The sequence below is a fragment of the Prionailurus bengalensis genome, chromosome B4 (assembly GCF_016509475.1).
Source record: "Prionailurus bengalensis isolate Pbe53 chromosome B4, Fcat_Pben_1.1_paternal_pri, whole genome shotgun sequence".
In the NCBI taxonomy this organism is placed as follows: Eukaryota; Metazoa; Chordata; class Mammalia; order Carnivora; family Felidae; genus Prionailurus; species Prionailurus bengalensis.
Window position 1 is genome coordinate 121,631,021 of NC_057358.1, and position 12,223 is coordinate 121,643,243.

General features: G+C 38.1%; 1 protein-coding gene across 1 annotated transcript in view; it reads right to left on the bottom strand.

The window, feature by feature from the left end:
* Positions 1–472: 472 nt before the first annotated feature.
* Positions 473–12,223, bottom strand: part of SLC5A8 (solute carrier family 5 member 8) — a 53,112-nt gene continuing 41,361 nt past the window's right edge. The window contains exons 12-15 of the mRNA XM_043562313.1: positions 10,145–10,350; positions 6,161–6,264; positions 1,467–1,546; positions 473–1,208 (exon numbers count right to left, since the gene is read on the bottom strand). Coding sequence (XP_043418248.1) covers positions 1,083–1,208; positions 1,467–1,546; positions 6,161–6,264; positions 10,145–10,350 — 516 coding nt within the window. The 3' untranslated portion in view covers positions 473–1,082. The remainder of the gene's footprint in view (positions 1,209–1,466; positions 1,547–6,160; positions 6,265–10,144; positions 10,351–12,223) is intronic.

Below are 12,223 nucleotides of genomic sequence, written 5' to 3' on the forward strand. Positions count from 1 at the left end.
ATGGTTCTAAACCTGGGGTAGCATGATTCATATTGGGTGTCTAAAGATATACCCAAGCCCAAGGTAACAGAGTAAACAGGAAATTAGGAAGGCAAGCAAAGTAAAGTTGTACAACAAAACCGCAGTTGGGTCCAAAACTAGGATTGCATATAAGAACCAGAGTCTAGGGCGCCTGGGTGGATCAGTCGGTTAAGCTTCCATCTTCAGCTCAGGTTATGATCTTGCAGTCTGTGAATTAGAGCCCCATGACAGTCTCTGTGCTGACAGCTGAGAGCCTGGAGTCTGCTTTGGATTCTGTGTCTCCCTCTCTCTGCCACTCCCTTGCTCATGCTTCTGTCTCTCTTTTTCTCTCAAAAGTAAATAAACATTAAAAAAAAAAAAAAAAAAGAACCAGAGTCTAAGGCAATATAAGCCCCCAATGGTTAGGAGCTCTAGATAATTAGCTGAAAGGCACAAGAATAGATACACAACACCAAGAAGACCTTGATCATTGCTCCATCCCAAACAGGATGCTTCTTGATTATCACCTTCCTGAGCCAGAATTGGTTCCAAGGTTAATACATTCCCTGATAGAGCTGATATGGATCAATGTGAAGCAAAGATCTAGATAACATAGATCTGTCACCCCATTGTTTTCTAAAAAATAGAGTATGTAGTAGAAGAGAGAAAGCTCTTTTTAGTATTACTTATGATTTTGGTAAATCCTAAAACTGATATGCTAGCACCAAATGCATGGAAAATACTTTTATGAATGACCAAATTTAAGAATATGCTTTTGACCAGTAAGTATGTGCGTATTAATCTATCAGCACATATGTGGTCATAATTCTCACAACTGCAGCCTCATTAAAATAAAAGGGAAATAGAGGAAAACACTGACACTGAAACTCTTAACTCCAGAGTAGCATCAATTATTGAGTCTAGGAACTGAAGAGTCAAGACTTTGCTTTAACAAAAATTTCCCCCCAAACTTTACTCATTATAGAACCACCCCTTCAAAAAAAATCTAAACCCAACCCAATTTTCTTAGAAAATATATCAAATTGGGACACTGTTTAAGATCATCTAATATCACAGCTGCTTCACAAACGAGTCCCATTGATCTTGCCACTTTGGTCTGTGAAGTTCAATTCAATATGGTTGAAGGCAGGGTTATCAGTTCCACCATCTTCTATCGGATGAGATTTATAGCTTAAAGTATGCTTCTTCTAAAAGAAAATGTTAATACAGTGATTAGAAAAAAGTAACTATTCAATTCTAAATAATTGTTACTGTTTTTCTTTCTCTAAATCAGCTTCGTAGTCTACTGAGGACGAGATATATAACAGAAATACATCATCAAAGAATAGGTCAATTATGTTCCTTGTCTATCAGAGTTCAAAAGAGAGTCTAAGGACTAACTAGTATTCTATCTTGGGGGTAAAAGCACAGTCTTACTAATTGAAGGAGAAAGAAAGCCAACTTACTTTCTTAAAAATGTCAAAATTGGAAAGAAAGTCCTCTTTGGTTAGTAGGAATCTGCGGTCTAAGTTTTGTTTTCTTCCTCCTGAAAAACATTTACATTGTTTACATTGTTAGAAAGATAACTGTAACTACCCAGTGATGGCCCATCATACAAGCATTTGACTTGGGTGCATTCAACTCTATGCACTTATAAAACACAAAGAGAAAGAGAATCTTTTAAGCAGTGCTGGAGACTTGGCTCACCATTTCCCTTCCCTTAGTCACACTCAGATTCTGCAAGCCTCTCACTATGATAAATATGAGTCTGGTGTTTAAAAACAAATGAGATGGGGTGCCTGGGGGACTCAGTCGATTAAGTGTCCGACTTCAGCTCAGGTCATGATCTCACAGTCCGTGAGTTTGAGCGCCAAGTCAGGCTCTGTGCCGACAGCTCAGAGCCTGGAGCATGCTTCAAATTCTGTGTCTCCCTCTCTCTCTGCCCCTCCCCTGCTTGCACTCTCTCTCTCAAAAATAAAATAAAAACATAATTTTTTTTAAATAATAAAAAATAAAAATGAATAGATGGCTCTTAAATGCAAGCCGCCTACTCATATGGTGCTTAACCTGAGAAAGAGCCCAGTACTCATAGGGAAACTGGTTTAAAAGCATCCTCTCTGATCTACCAATAAAATATCAAACCATCTGCCTCTGCTTCAGGCAGCGGAGTTGCATTCCTCCAGTTTCAAGGCTGTGAATGTAGATGTATGTGAAGACGTGCAGGAAATTATGAAATGTCAAATAAATTGGTTAAATGAAAATCAGTATGATGATTGTGTTGGATTCAACTCCTCTTCCCTAACATTTTGCTTTACAAAAATTATTTGTAGATACAAATTATTTTATTTGTAGATCAAAGACAGCTTTTTAAAACTGTGTGCTCCTCAAACTACTTTAGTAAAAAGTACAACTAGGAGATGTACTTAAAACACAGACTCCTGAACTCCAACCTGGACTAACCCAGTTAGAAACTCTGGGGTAGGGCCACTGAATCCTGATTTTTACCAAATTTCCAAAGTGATCTTTATGCTATCTAATATTTGAGTGCCATCACTTTGGTACAAATATTAGGCTTTTAATTATGGGAACCTCTGCTCTTCCAGAAATGGGATCAACTTTAAACTAATCAAGTCAACATTGTTGAGTAACCACCATGTGCTAGAGACTCTACTAGGTGCTGGGGAGACAGAGATGAGTAAAACAGTTACTGTACTCATAGCTCACAGTCTACTTAGGGTATTATTTACCCCACTTACTGATGAAGAGACAGGCCCACTTACGGTGGGTACATGGTTAGGTGAAACTGAAATGCCAACCAAGTCTGTATGGCCTGAATTGTTACAGATTCCTAGTATCCTGCAGTAGATCTTTAAATTTATTTCCCCAGAAGTGTTAGGATTTCGTGTTTCTAATTTGTTTGTTTGTTTTTCTCAAGGTGCTCACTGCTGTTGTGAAATGGGAATAAGCCATATGAAATTAATGAAGTTGTATTGCTTCTTATCACTGGATGCCTGCTCAACTGGGTATAGCATTACTTTATAAAACAAAAGATATGGTTGTATATGGTTATCAGAATAAAAACTTTTAAGGAAAAAAAAGGAAATGTTGAAAGGGAATATTCTGATACTCCATTTTCTTTTTTTTTTCTTTTCAAATATTTATTTAAATTCTAGTTAGTTAACATACAGTGAAATATTGATTTCAGAAGTAGAATTCCATGATTCATCACTTACATATAACACCCAGTGGTCATCACAACAAGCACCCTCCTTAACACCTGTCACGCATCTAATCCAGCCCCCATACACCTCCCTCCATCAACCCTCAGTTTGTTCTCTATCTTTAAGAGTCTCTAATGGTTTGCTTTCCTCTCTCCCTCTCTTTTTTTCTTCATTCCATATGTTCATCTGTTTTGTTTCTTAAATTCTACAAATGAGTGAAATCATATTGATATTCCATTTTCTTAAAGAAAAAGGAATGGGTTGAATAAGAACCTAACGTCAAATAGCACAAGGAGACTGTTGATGTGTATTCTTGATCTGAATAATTGAGCTATTTGTGGGAAAAGTTTAAAATCTGTCTTAAAATATATCAAAACAGACAAAAAGAATAAATCTACTGTGCTGGTAAATTTATTTATGAAAAAAGCCACAGTCCTTTTTGAAAAGAAAGAAAATAGTTAAAAACAGCTGTTTGAAAGGTAATAAATAGCTACAAACTTTATCATAAATGCATAAGAATTATACATTGCAATATCATTGTTGATATATTAATATTACTACTAACTATTGATATCATTTATTAATTATAAATACAAGTATCACAGAAGCTTGAAAGGCAGTGCTATTCAGGAGTTACAAAATCATAATTGATAGTAGAATTTCTTCTACTACTTTCTACTTAGAATTTCTTCTACTATCAAGTGGCACAGTGATGGTAGCCTTGCAGCATAAAGCAAACAAAGACATCAGACGTCCTAGGACAAAAGTATAGGATTTCTTACTAGTTATTGCACATTTGAGGAAAAGGGCAGTGAGCTGCCTTCCCCCAGTCTGGTTGCTATGGAAGTACATGTGTGAGGGAATGTAGGAAATCGGGGAGCCCAGCACTTCTCACCAACTACCCTACTATCCTGCTGTCAGCCACCAAGATCGTTCACCTGACTTACTGTAATAGCTTCCTACCTGCCCTCCTTCCTTTACAGATTATTCTCAAAACTGGATCAGAATGCTCCTTTGAGAATTATGGAAAAGTAAATTGAAAAAGTATCCCATGTAGTAGACCTAAAAGACACAGTTATGGAAAATAGGAGAGAAAAGAGAAGAAAATTAGAATAACTGTCTGGGACTCAAACATTTGACTAACAAGAGTTTCCATAAAGAGAAAACAGAAAATCACAAGAAATTACAAAAGAAATAATATGGGGAAATGCCTTAGAACTGAAGGGCATGAGTCCTCAGTTTGAAAAGATCCTACTGAGGCCTTAGGGCAAAGCAATCATTGTGAAATGGGTCACATACAAAGGGCCAGCAGGTAGCATGGCACTGGCATCTTAATAACAACACAGTGAACTAGAAGAAAGTTAAGACATCCTCTCAGAGGGGCACCTGGGTGGTTCAGTCGGTTGAGTGTCTGACTCTTGATTTCAGCTCAGGTCATGATCTCATAGTTTGTGAGACAGAGCAGAGTCCTGCATGAGATTGAGCCCTGCGTCGGGGTCGGCCCTGACAGCACAGAGCCTGCTTGCAATTCTCTCCCTCCCTCTCTGCCCCTCTCCTGCTTGCAGATTTGCACACACACACTCTCTCTCTTTCTCTCTCAAAATAAATAAATAAACTTAATATGTTTTCACTCACATGTATAACTTGAGAAACTTAACAGAAGACCATGGGGGAAGGGAAGGAGAAAAAAATAGTTACAAACAGAGAAGGAAGGAGGCAAACCATAAGAAATTCTTAAATGCAGAGAACAAACTGAGGGTTCATGGGAGGGTTGCGGGGGAGAGGGAAAAATGGTGGTGGGCATTGAGGAGGATACTTGTTGGGATGAGTGTTGTATGGAAGTGATGAATCATGGAAATCTACCCCCAAAACCAAGAGCACACTGTATACACTGTATGTTAGCCAACTTGACAATAAATTACATTAAAAAAAACAAACTTAAAAAAAAAAGACATCTTTTCAGAAACAAGAAAGTTATTTTCAACCTAGGATTCTCTACTCAAACAAATGATCAATCAAGTATAAGGGAGAATTAAAGACACTTTTTTCCAGAGGTACTACATTTTCAAAATCTCTTGTCTACACTTTCTCAAGAACATGCTAAAAGGATGTGCTCCATTCAATTAAGGGGATAAACAAGAATTAGGAATAATGGGATACAGGCAGCAGGGAATACAACACAGGAGGGAGACAGATGGAACTCGCAGAATAAGGACATGAAGTTCCAGAATAACAGTTCTATAGCAATCCCAGAGAGCAGTGTATGTACCACGTGTATTATCAATTTGTTTTTTAAAAAATAATGTTTTTTTAAGTGTATTTATCTATTTTGAGAGCGAGAGAATGAGTGGAAGAGGGGCAGAAAGAGAGGGAGAAAGAAATCCCAAGCAGGCTCCTCACTGACAGTTTTTAAATAATGTTTTTAAAATTTATGGAATCTGAAAAAAGCTTCATACTATGTTTAGATATAACAATTGTAGCAATCATTCCTTACCTGTGTATACTTCTTTAAAGTTTACAAAAAGTCAGCATAGGACAATGAAAAGATCTGATGCAGGACTGTTGTAATAATATGTGTAAAATCCCAAGCATTGTAGTAACTACATATAATATTTTAAAGACCTTATTTTTATCTTACAGCAACCTGTGAGATAGGGAAGTCAATCACCACTAACCTTAATTTACACAGAAGAAAACTAAGCCTCAGAGTAGCTATACAGTCTTCCCTAAGTTCATGCAGCTGGTACATGGTGGAGCAAAGGCTCAAAGAGAATCTTCTGCTTTCAAGTGTAGGCCCTCAAATTTCCCATGAGGAAAATGGAACAAGTAATTAAACTAGTTGTTAACAGGACTATAGTAAAATAACATCAGCAGCTATAAAACAGATATAGTAAAAACTGATATGGAGGTAAATACAATACTAAGGTTTAGATAGTTACCTGTTGGTAAACTGATTAGCATTCCCATGAATAATGTTACCAAAGTTCCAAGAGTGCTGAGGTAGAGATATGATAAAGAATACCAGTTATCCATCAGTGGAGTCCTGAGAAAGAACAAAAGCATAACTGTAAAATTTCATGTAATGCTACTAGCAACTAAGAGCAGTCTCAATAATCTTCATGCATGGCAAAATCAAAATAAAATATTTAATAATGTTTTTAATGTCATAATCTGCAGTTCCAATTTTATCTTATTGGATCAAGAATTAAAAGCCTGAGGGAAAAATATTAAAACCCTGGCTTAACCTTGACCATACACTATAATGCTAAATGTCCATGTGTATTCGTTCAACTTTGCTTTATGTCCCAGGCACTGTTCTTATCATTAAAAAGTATACCATAAAAACGGCTGACAGGGTTCCTGCCTTCATAAGGTTTACATTCTAATGGGGAGAGAAATAAAATAAACAAGTAAACTAATAAATATAATAATTTCCACTGGTGGAAAGTGCTGTAAGGAAAATAAAACAAGGTAATGTGATATTAACAGAGTGGAAAGAAGGAACTACACTGCAAGATGGAGTCAGAGAAAGCCTTTAGGAAGAAGTGACATTTGAACTGAGACCTGGAGGAAAGTTCTTGAGGAAAGCATCCTAGAGAGAGGTAAACACCAGCTGACTAAAGCATAGTGAGCAACAGACAGAGTTACACAAAACAAGAGGAAGACAGATTTCTTTTTTGTTGTTAGACTTGTATGAAGTTTGGATTTTACTCTCTGAGCAGTGGCTCTCAGGGAAGTACTTTAAATGGAGGAGTGACATGATCTAATCTGTTTCTAAAATGATTATTATAGGATCTCATTTTCAGCTTTAATAGAGTAGCTTGATTTAGACCAACAATTCTGCCAAGAATAATGTATAAGAACTGGGGGAAAGAGCAGGCAAATTTTTTTTTAAGATACCAGAGAGTCACAACAATTAGAACTTGAGGGGCCAAGATCCCAGAAAGATGGAAACACACTGAGGTGAGCTATTGAAATTAAGATGTGGTATTACTGGGAGAAAAAACAAACAAACAAAAAACAAAAACAAAAAACAGACAAAGTAGAACAGAAGAGAGAATCAAGAAACAGACCCACAAGAAAATAATGATCTGGTTTATGTCAAAGTTGACAGTACTTTGTAATGGGGTAAAGGGAAGTTCTTTCCAATAAGTGTTACTTGGTTAATCGAATATCCATATGGGAAAAAAATGAGTCTGGATCACAGCACCCACAGAAATCAATTCCAAAGGAGATTACATTCATAAATGGAAACAGTTAACTAACAATAAAGCATTTAAATTAAAAATTTGAAGAATCTCTTTATGACCTCAGGATAGGCAAAGATGTAATTGGGATACACAGAAGACTGAACATATAGGAAAAAGACTGATAAAGTTGAACATAATTAAAATGAAAACATTTCTGGCCACCAAAAGTATCACTAAAAGAGTAAAAAGGCAATCCACAAAGTGGGAGAAAAATATTTTCAAAATATATTTTGTATCTAGAATATATCAAGAACTCCTAGGGGCGCCTGGGTGGCTCAGTGGGTTCAGTGTCCGACTTCAACTCAGGTCATGATCCCACAGCTCATGAGTTTGAGCCCCTGTTGGGCTCTGTGCTGACAGCTCAGAACCTGGAGCCTGCTTCGGATTTTGTGTCTCCCTCTGTCTCTGCCCCTAATCCACTCGCATTCTGTCTCTCTCAAAAATAAACATTAAAAAAGAACTCCTAAATAAATAAGAAAAAAACTGAGAATGCATTTAAAAATGGATCAAAGATTTCAACAGACAAGTGACTAAAGTAAATATTCAAATGGAAATGGCCAATAAATATATTAAAAGGTATCAAATGTAACTGATCATAAGGGAAATGCAAATTAAAACTACAACAAGCTATCAATATATACACATCAAGCATTGGGAACTTAATAAAAACTGAATGTGGGTAATGGAAATGCAGAATCTAGACGACCAAAGGGTATTTTATTTCATCTTCAGCTGTGAACTTTACTCCCCTCGTACTCTAGTGACATTGACTAGGTGTGATTTCCTAAGGTGCCACGTGGCTTCAGAACTTCATGCCTTTGCATACACTATTCCTTCACTGTGCGATTTTCTTCTTCCTTTGGTCCCTCTGCCCAACCTGTTCACCTGACTAATTCCAATTTATGTAATCCTCTAAGAAGGTCTCCTTCACTCCACTCAGGAAGAGTTAAGCTCTTCCTTCTGCTGGCTCTCTTGATCACCTATGAATACCACTTACCACAAGCATTGTTTGTGTATCTTCTTGTCCAATTTCCCTTCTGGTCATTTTCTGTGTTAAGAATGACTTTCCAGACCTCTGTCTAGCCAGCCTCCGCATCCTTCAAGTCCTACCCCTCCAAAGTCTTCCTGCTACTCACTCCAACCTTGTTTATATTCATTCTTTTAACAAGTATTTATCAAGTAGTTATTACTATTTATCATGTGCTAGTTTTATACTTAGTTTATACTTACTGTGCTTACTGGATTGATTGTTTTGTGTACATTAGCATACTCTCTCCAGCTAAATCATAATTTCCTGGAAGGCAGGAACCACAGTGAAAGGGGAAGACTTTCTAGGGATATCACAGAAATGGCCAGCCCAGAGTTGAGTATGTATTCATTCTTAAAAATTCTTGCTTATTACCTGTTATTTTATAAATAAGCTAACCTATAAAAGTAATTATTATGGTACCAGGTATATACTAAACCTCAGTTAATTTATTTGTTTCAGAATCCAAATAACTATTTTGCCTCAGACTCTTAAATTAAGAGAGATACTTACACAACCAGGACAAATGCTAAGCAAAACTGTGAAACAAGTACATCCTGAATGTCCTCCCACATACCATTCCATTATTTTCTTCTCCCTTTCTGACTGTAACAACTTGCCTCTACACATGCACATTAGTGCTTTCATCCTTGTCCAAACTGCTCCTTGCACTTCCTTGCCCCTCACCCCACAGCACCCCACCTAGTCAGACCTCCCCCAAATATGCCTCAGGCTCTGGAACTACCTTTTCTTTCTATTTATGAAGCATTTGCCAGCCTTGAACTTCCATTAGCAGGCATTCTCATAGTTATATTTTCTTTGGAACATGAATCACTAATTGTAACAGTCACATTCCTTCTCTCAGGAGGGTGTCCAGCTAAAGTGGGCATGAGTCCTTAATGGCTTCATTCCAAGAAAGCTGGAGCTGGGGGCAATAATTGGGGGACAACAACCTCATCTCCGTACTCCTTGAACATTTCTATTGGGGTTTATGCTTTAAGGCTGTACATATAATTGTCCACTATAGAAAGTCTTGCCCTCAACATCCACTATATAATAAAACACTCACCTATTAGCAGACCCACAACATTTCATTAAACCAGACAACATAAGGATCCACAAGCCTAAAAGTATACCACATACAGAAAACTCTAGTAAGAATATCACAGCTGTAACTCATTGCTAATGTTCTAAAGGTTTGGAATCTTTAAACTTAAACAAATAGCAATAATCTAACATATTTAGATGATTGTAGCTTTTAGTCTGTAAAAGCTATACCTCAAAGACTATAGAAGCAATGTTCTTTTATAATGGTACTTTTCATTTTAAAAGGTTTTTAGTTGACAAAGACAATTTTTCATTCAACTAGAGCTGATATTTGGTAGCATTTACCCATAATAGATTTTTTTTGTTACAATTCAAGTCTTCTCCAGATCTGTAAGCATGACAGAAGTGTATCAAAATTAAGAACATATAGCAATTTTTGCTGTTTCTGAGCAAAATACCATAGCCAGCAAGCCACAAGGGCTCTACCCATTTCAGATCAGAGAAAAATCACAGCACTGCAGGCAAGACAGAAAGCAACTGTTCTCTACCTGTCACATACATTTCTTAAAAATATGACATTACAAAGCTTAATTCAATACCTTTCAGCACCATATACTTGAAAAGCACTAGTAGAAAATGGCATTTCTGTGGTTGTCACCCAATTTGTCACATTGTATGTGCTGTTACAGCCATAGGTTTCAAGGCTTAGTGGCATAGTTCTCTCAGGCAGTGGAGGATACAGTTGAGCTCCAATTCCTACCCACAAAGAAACAACAAATCCAGCCAGAAGACCAGCAAGTGCTCCCTGCAAAACAAGAGTGCTTTTAAAAGAAAAAATAACACAGCTTGCTTTGAGATGGAAATTAACATTAGAAGGTTAAGCTCAACGTGGTCCAAGTCAGATTTACCAGCTTTTCTCCTAAAATCATCCCTCTCCCAAGATCTCTGCCTCTTGTCAAGAGTGGCAGGGGCCACTGGTCCTTTAGCCCAGAGCCCTGGGGAGTCTGTAACCCCATTCCCTTTTCCATAACCCTACCTAGCCAATCACCAATTCCTGCCCATTTTTCTTTTAGTTGATCTCATAATTCCATTTCTTCTACTCTGTTCCATAGCTAGCACTCTGCTCTGGCCTCCTGCTTTCTTCACACCCAAATAACTACAACAGTCACACCGCTGACCCCAGACCAATTGCCCCCTATATTTTTATTTAGTCTGTAAACAAATGGTATGCCATATGAACAACAGATTATGAAGGAGAAATCATACACAGAGTTTATTCCTATACTTAACAACATGCACGATTATAATTGTGCTTCAGGGTAATTAGGGGAAACCAGAGCAGTTTTCACAAATGACTGCCATAGTGCATATAACCACACTTAGTATTTCTTTTTTTTTTTTTTCAACGTTTATTTATTTTTGGAACAGAGAGAGACAGAGCATGAACGGGGGAGGGGCAGAGAGAGAGGGAGACACAGAAACGGAAACAGGCTCCAGGCTCTGAGCCATCAGCCCAGAGCCCGACGCGGGGCTCGAACTCCCGGACCGCGAGATCGTGACCTGGCTGAAGTCGGACGCTTAACCGACTGCGCCACCCAGGCGCCCCACACTTAGTATTTCTAAAGACAGGTAGGGATGTCCTCTCTGAAGACAGCTGGTTTCCCAGTCCTTGGAAAACTTGGAGTCCCCACTTCTGTTTTTCATCAGTAATCCAGATGTTCTGCTGGACTTTGAATGATTTAAGCCCTAGTTCCAAATGATGGGGACAAAAGCAAAACTTGAGCTAGGAAGCCTCTTCCCCTGTGGTGAAATTTTGCCCCTTCCTTTAAGAATATTGACCAGGGGCGCCTGGTTGGCTCAGTCAGTTAACCGTCTGACTTTGGCTCAGGTCATGATGTCACAGCTAGTAGTTTCAAGCCCCACATCAGGATCCATGCTAACAGTGTGGAGCCTGCTTGGGATTCTCTCTCTTTCCCTCTCTCTCTGCCCCTCCACCACTCTTACTTTCTTTCTCGCTCAAAAATAAATAAATAAACTTAAAAAAAAATAATACTGACCAGACAATGCAGCTTGTGCCTCAGGATCCCCATAGAAAGGACAGGGTAGAATATTTGAAGTCAGGGGGAAAACATAAGCAAAATCATAGGGTAGGAAAAAAGAATGGTGCACTGATGGGAGAAAATAAAGGCTGATGACCAGATCAGAGGATTTGTGTTAGGGACGAAGACTGTGAGCTCCTTCATTAAGCTGTGAACCTTGAAAGCAGAATTAGATTTCTTTGTTTTTGGTACCCCAAAACTTATGACACTTATGACAGTGCTGGACATATACAGGAGTGCAATAAATATTTTTTCAATATTATGAGGTTGGAATAGTAGTGTGGCCACCTGTCGACAGGCCAGACTTGCTTATTCTCAGCATTGTATACGGTTTGTTCAAAGATCCGCAAAATTATAAAACCTGTGAAAGCAGAAATATTCAGTGCTCTCTATTCCCAGGACAGTACTCAGCTCATAAATGTTCAATGAATGAATAAGAAGAGGGGAGGGAACAAGGGAGAAAAGGGAAGGAAGAAGAGAAGCAAAGGAAGAGAAGGAGAAAAGGAGAAGGGGAGAACGGGTGAGAAAGTAGGAGGAAGAGAGGGAGGCAGGAAGTCCACTCCAAGGTAAGGGTAGATA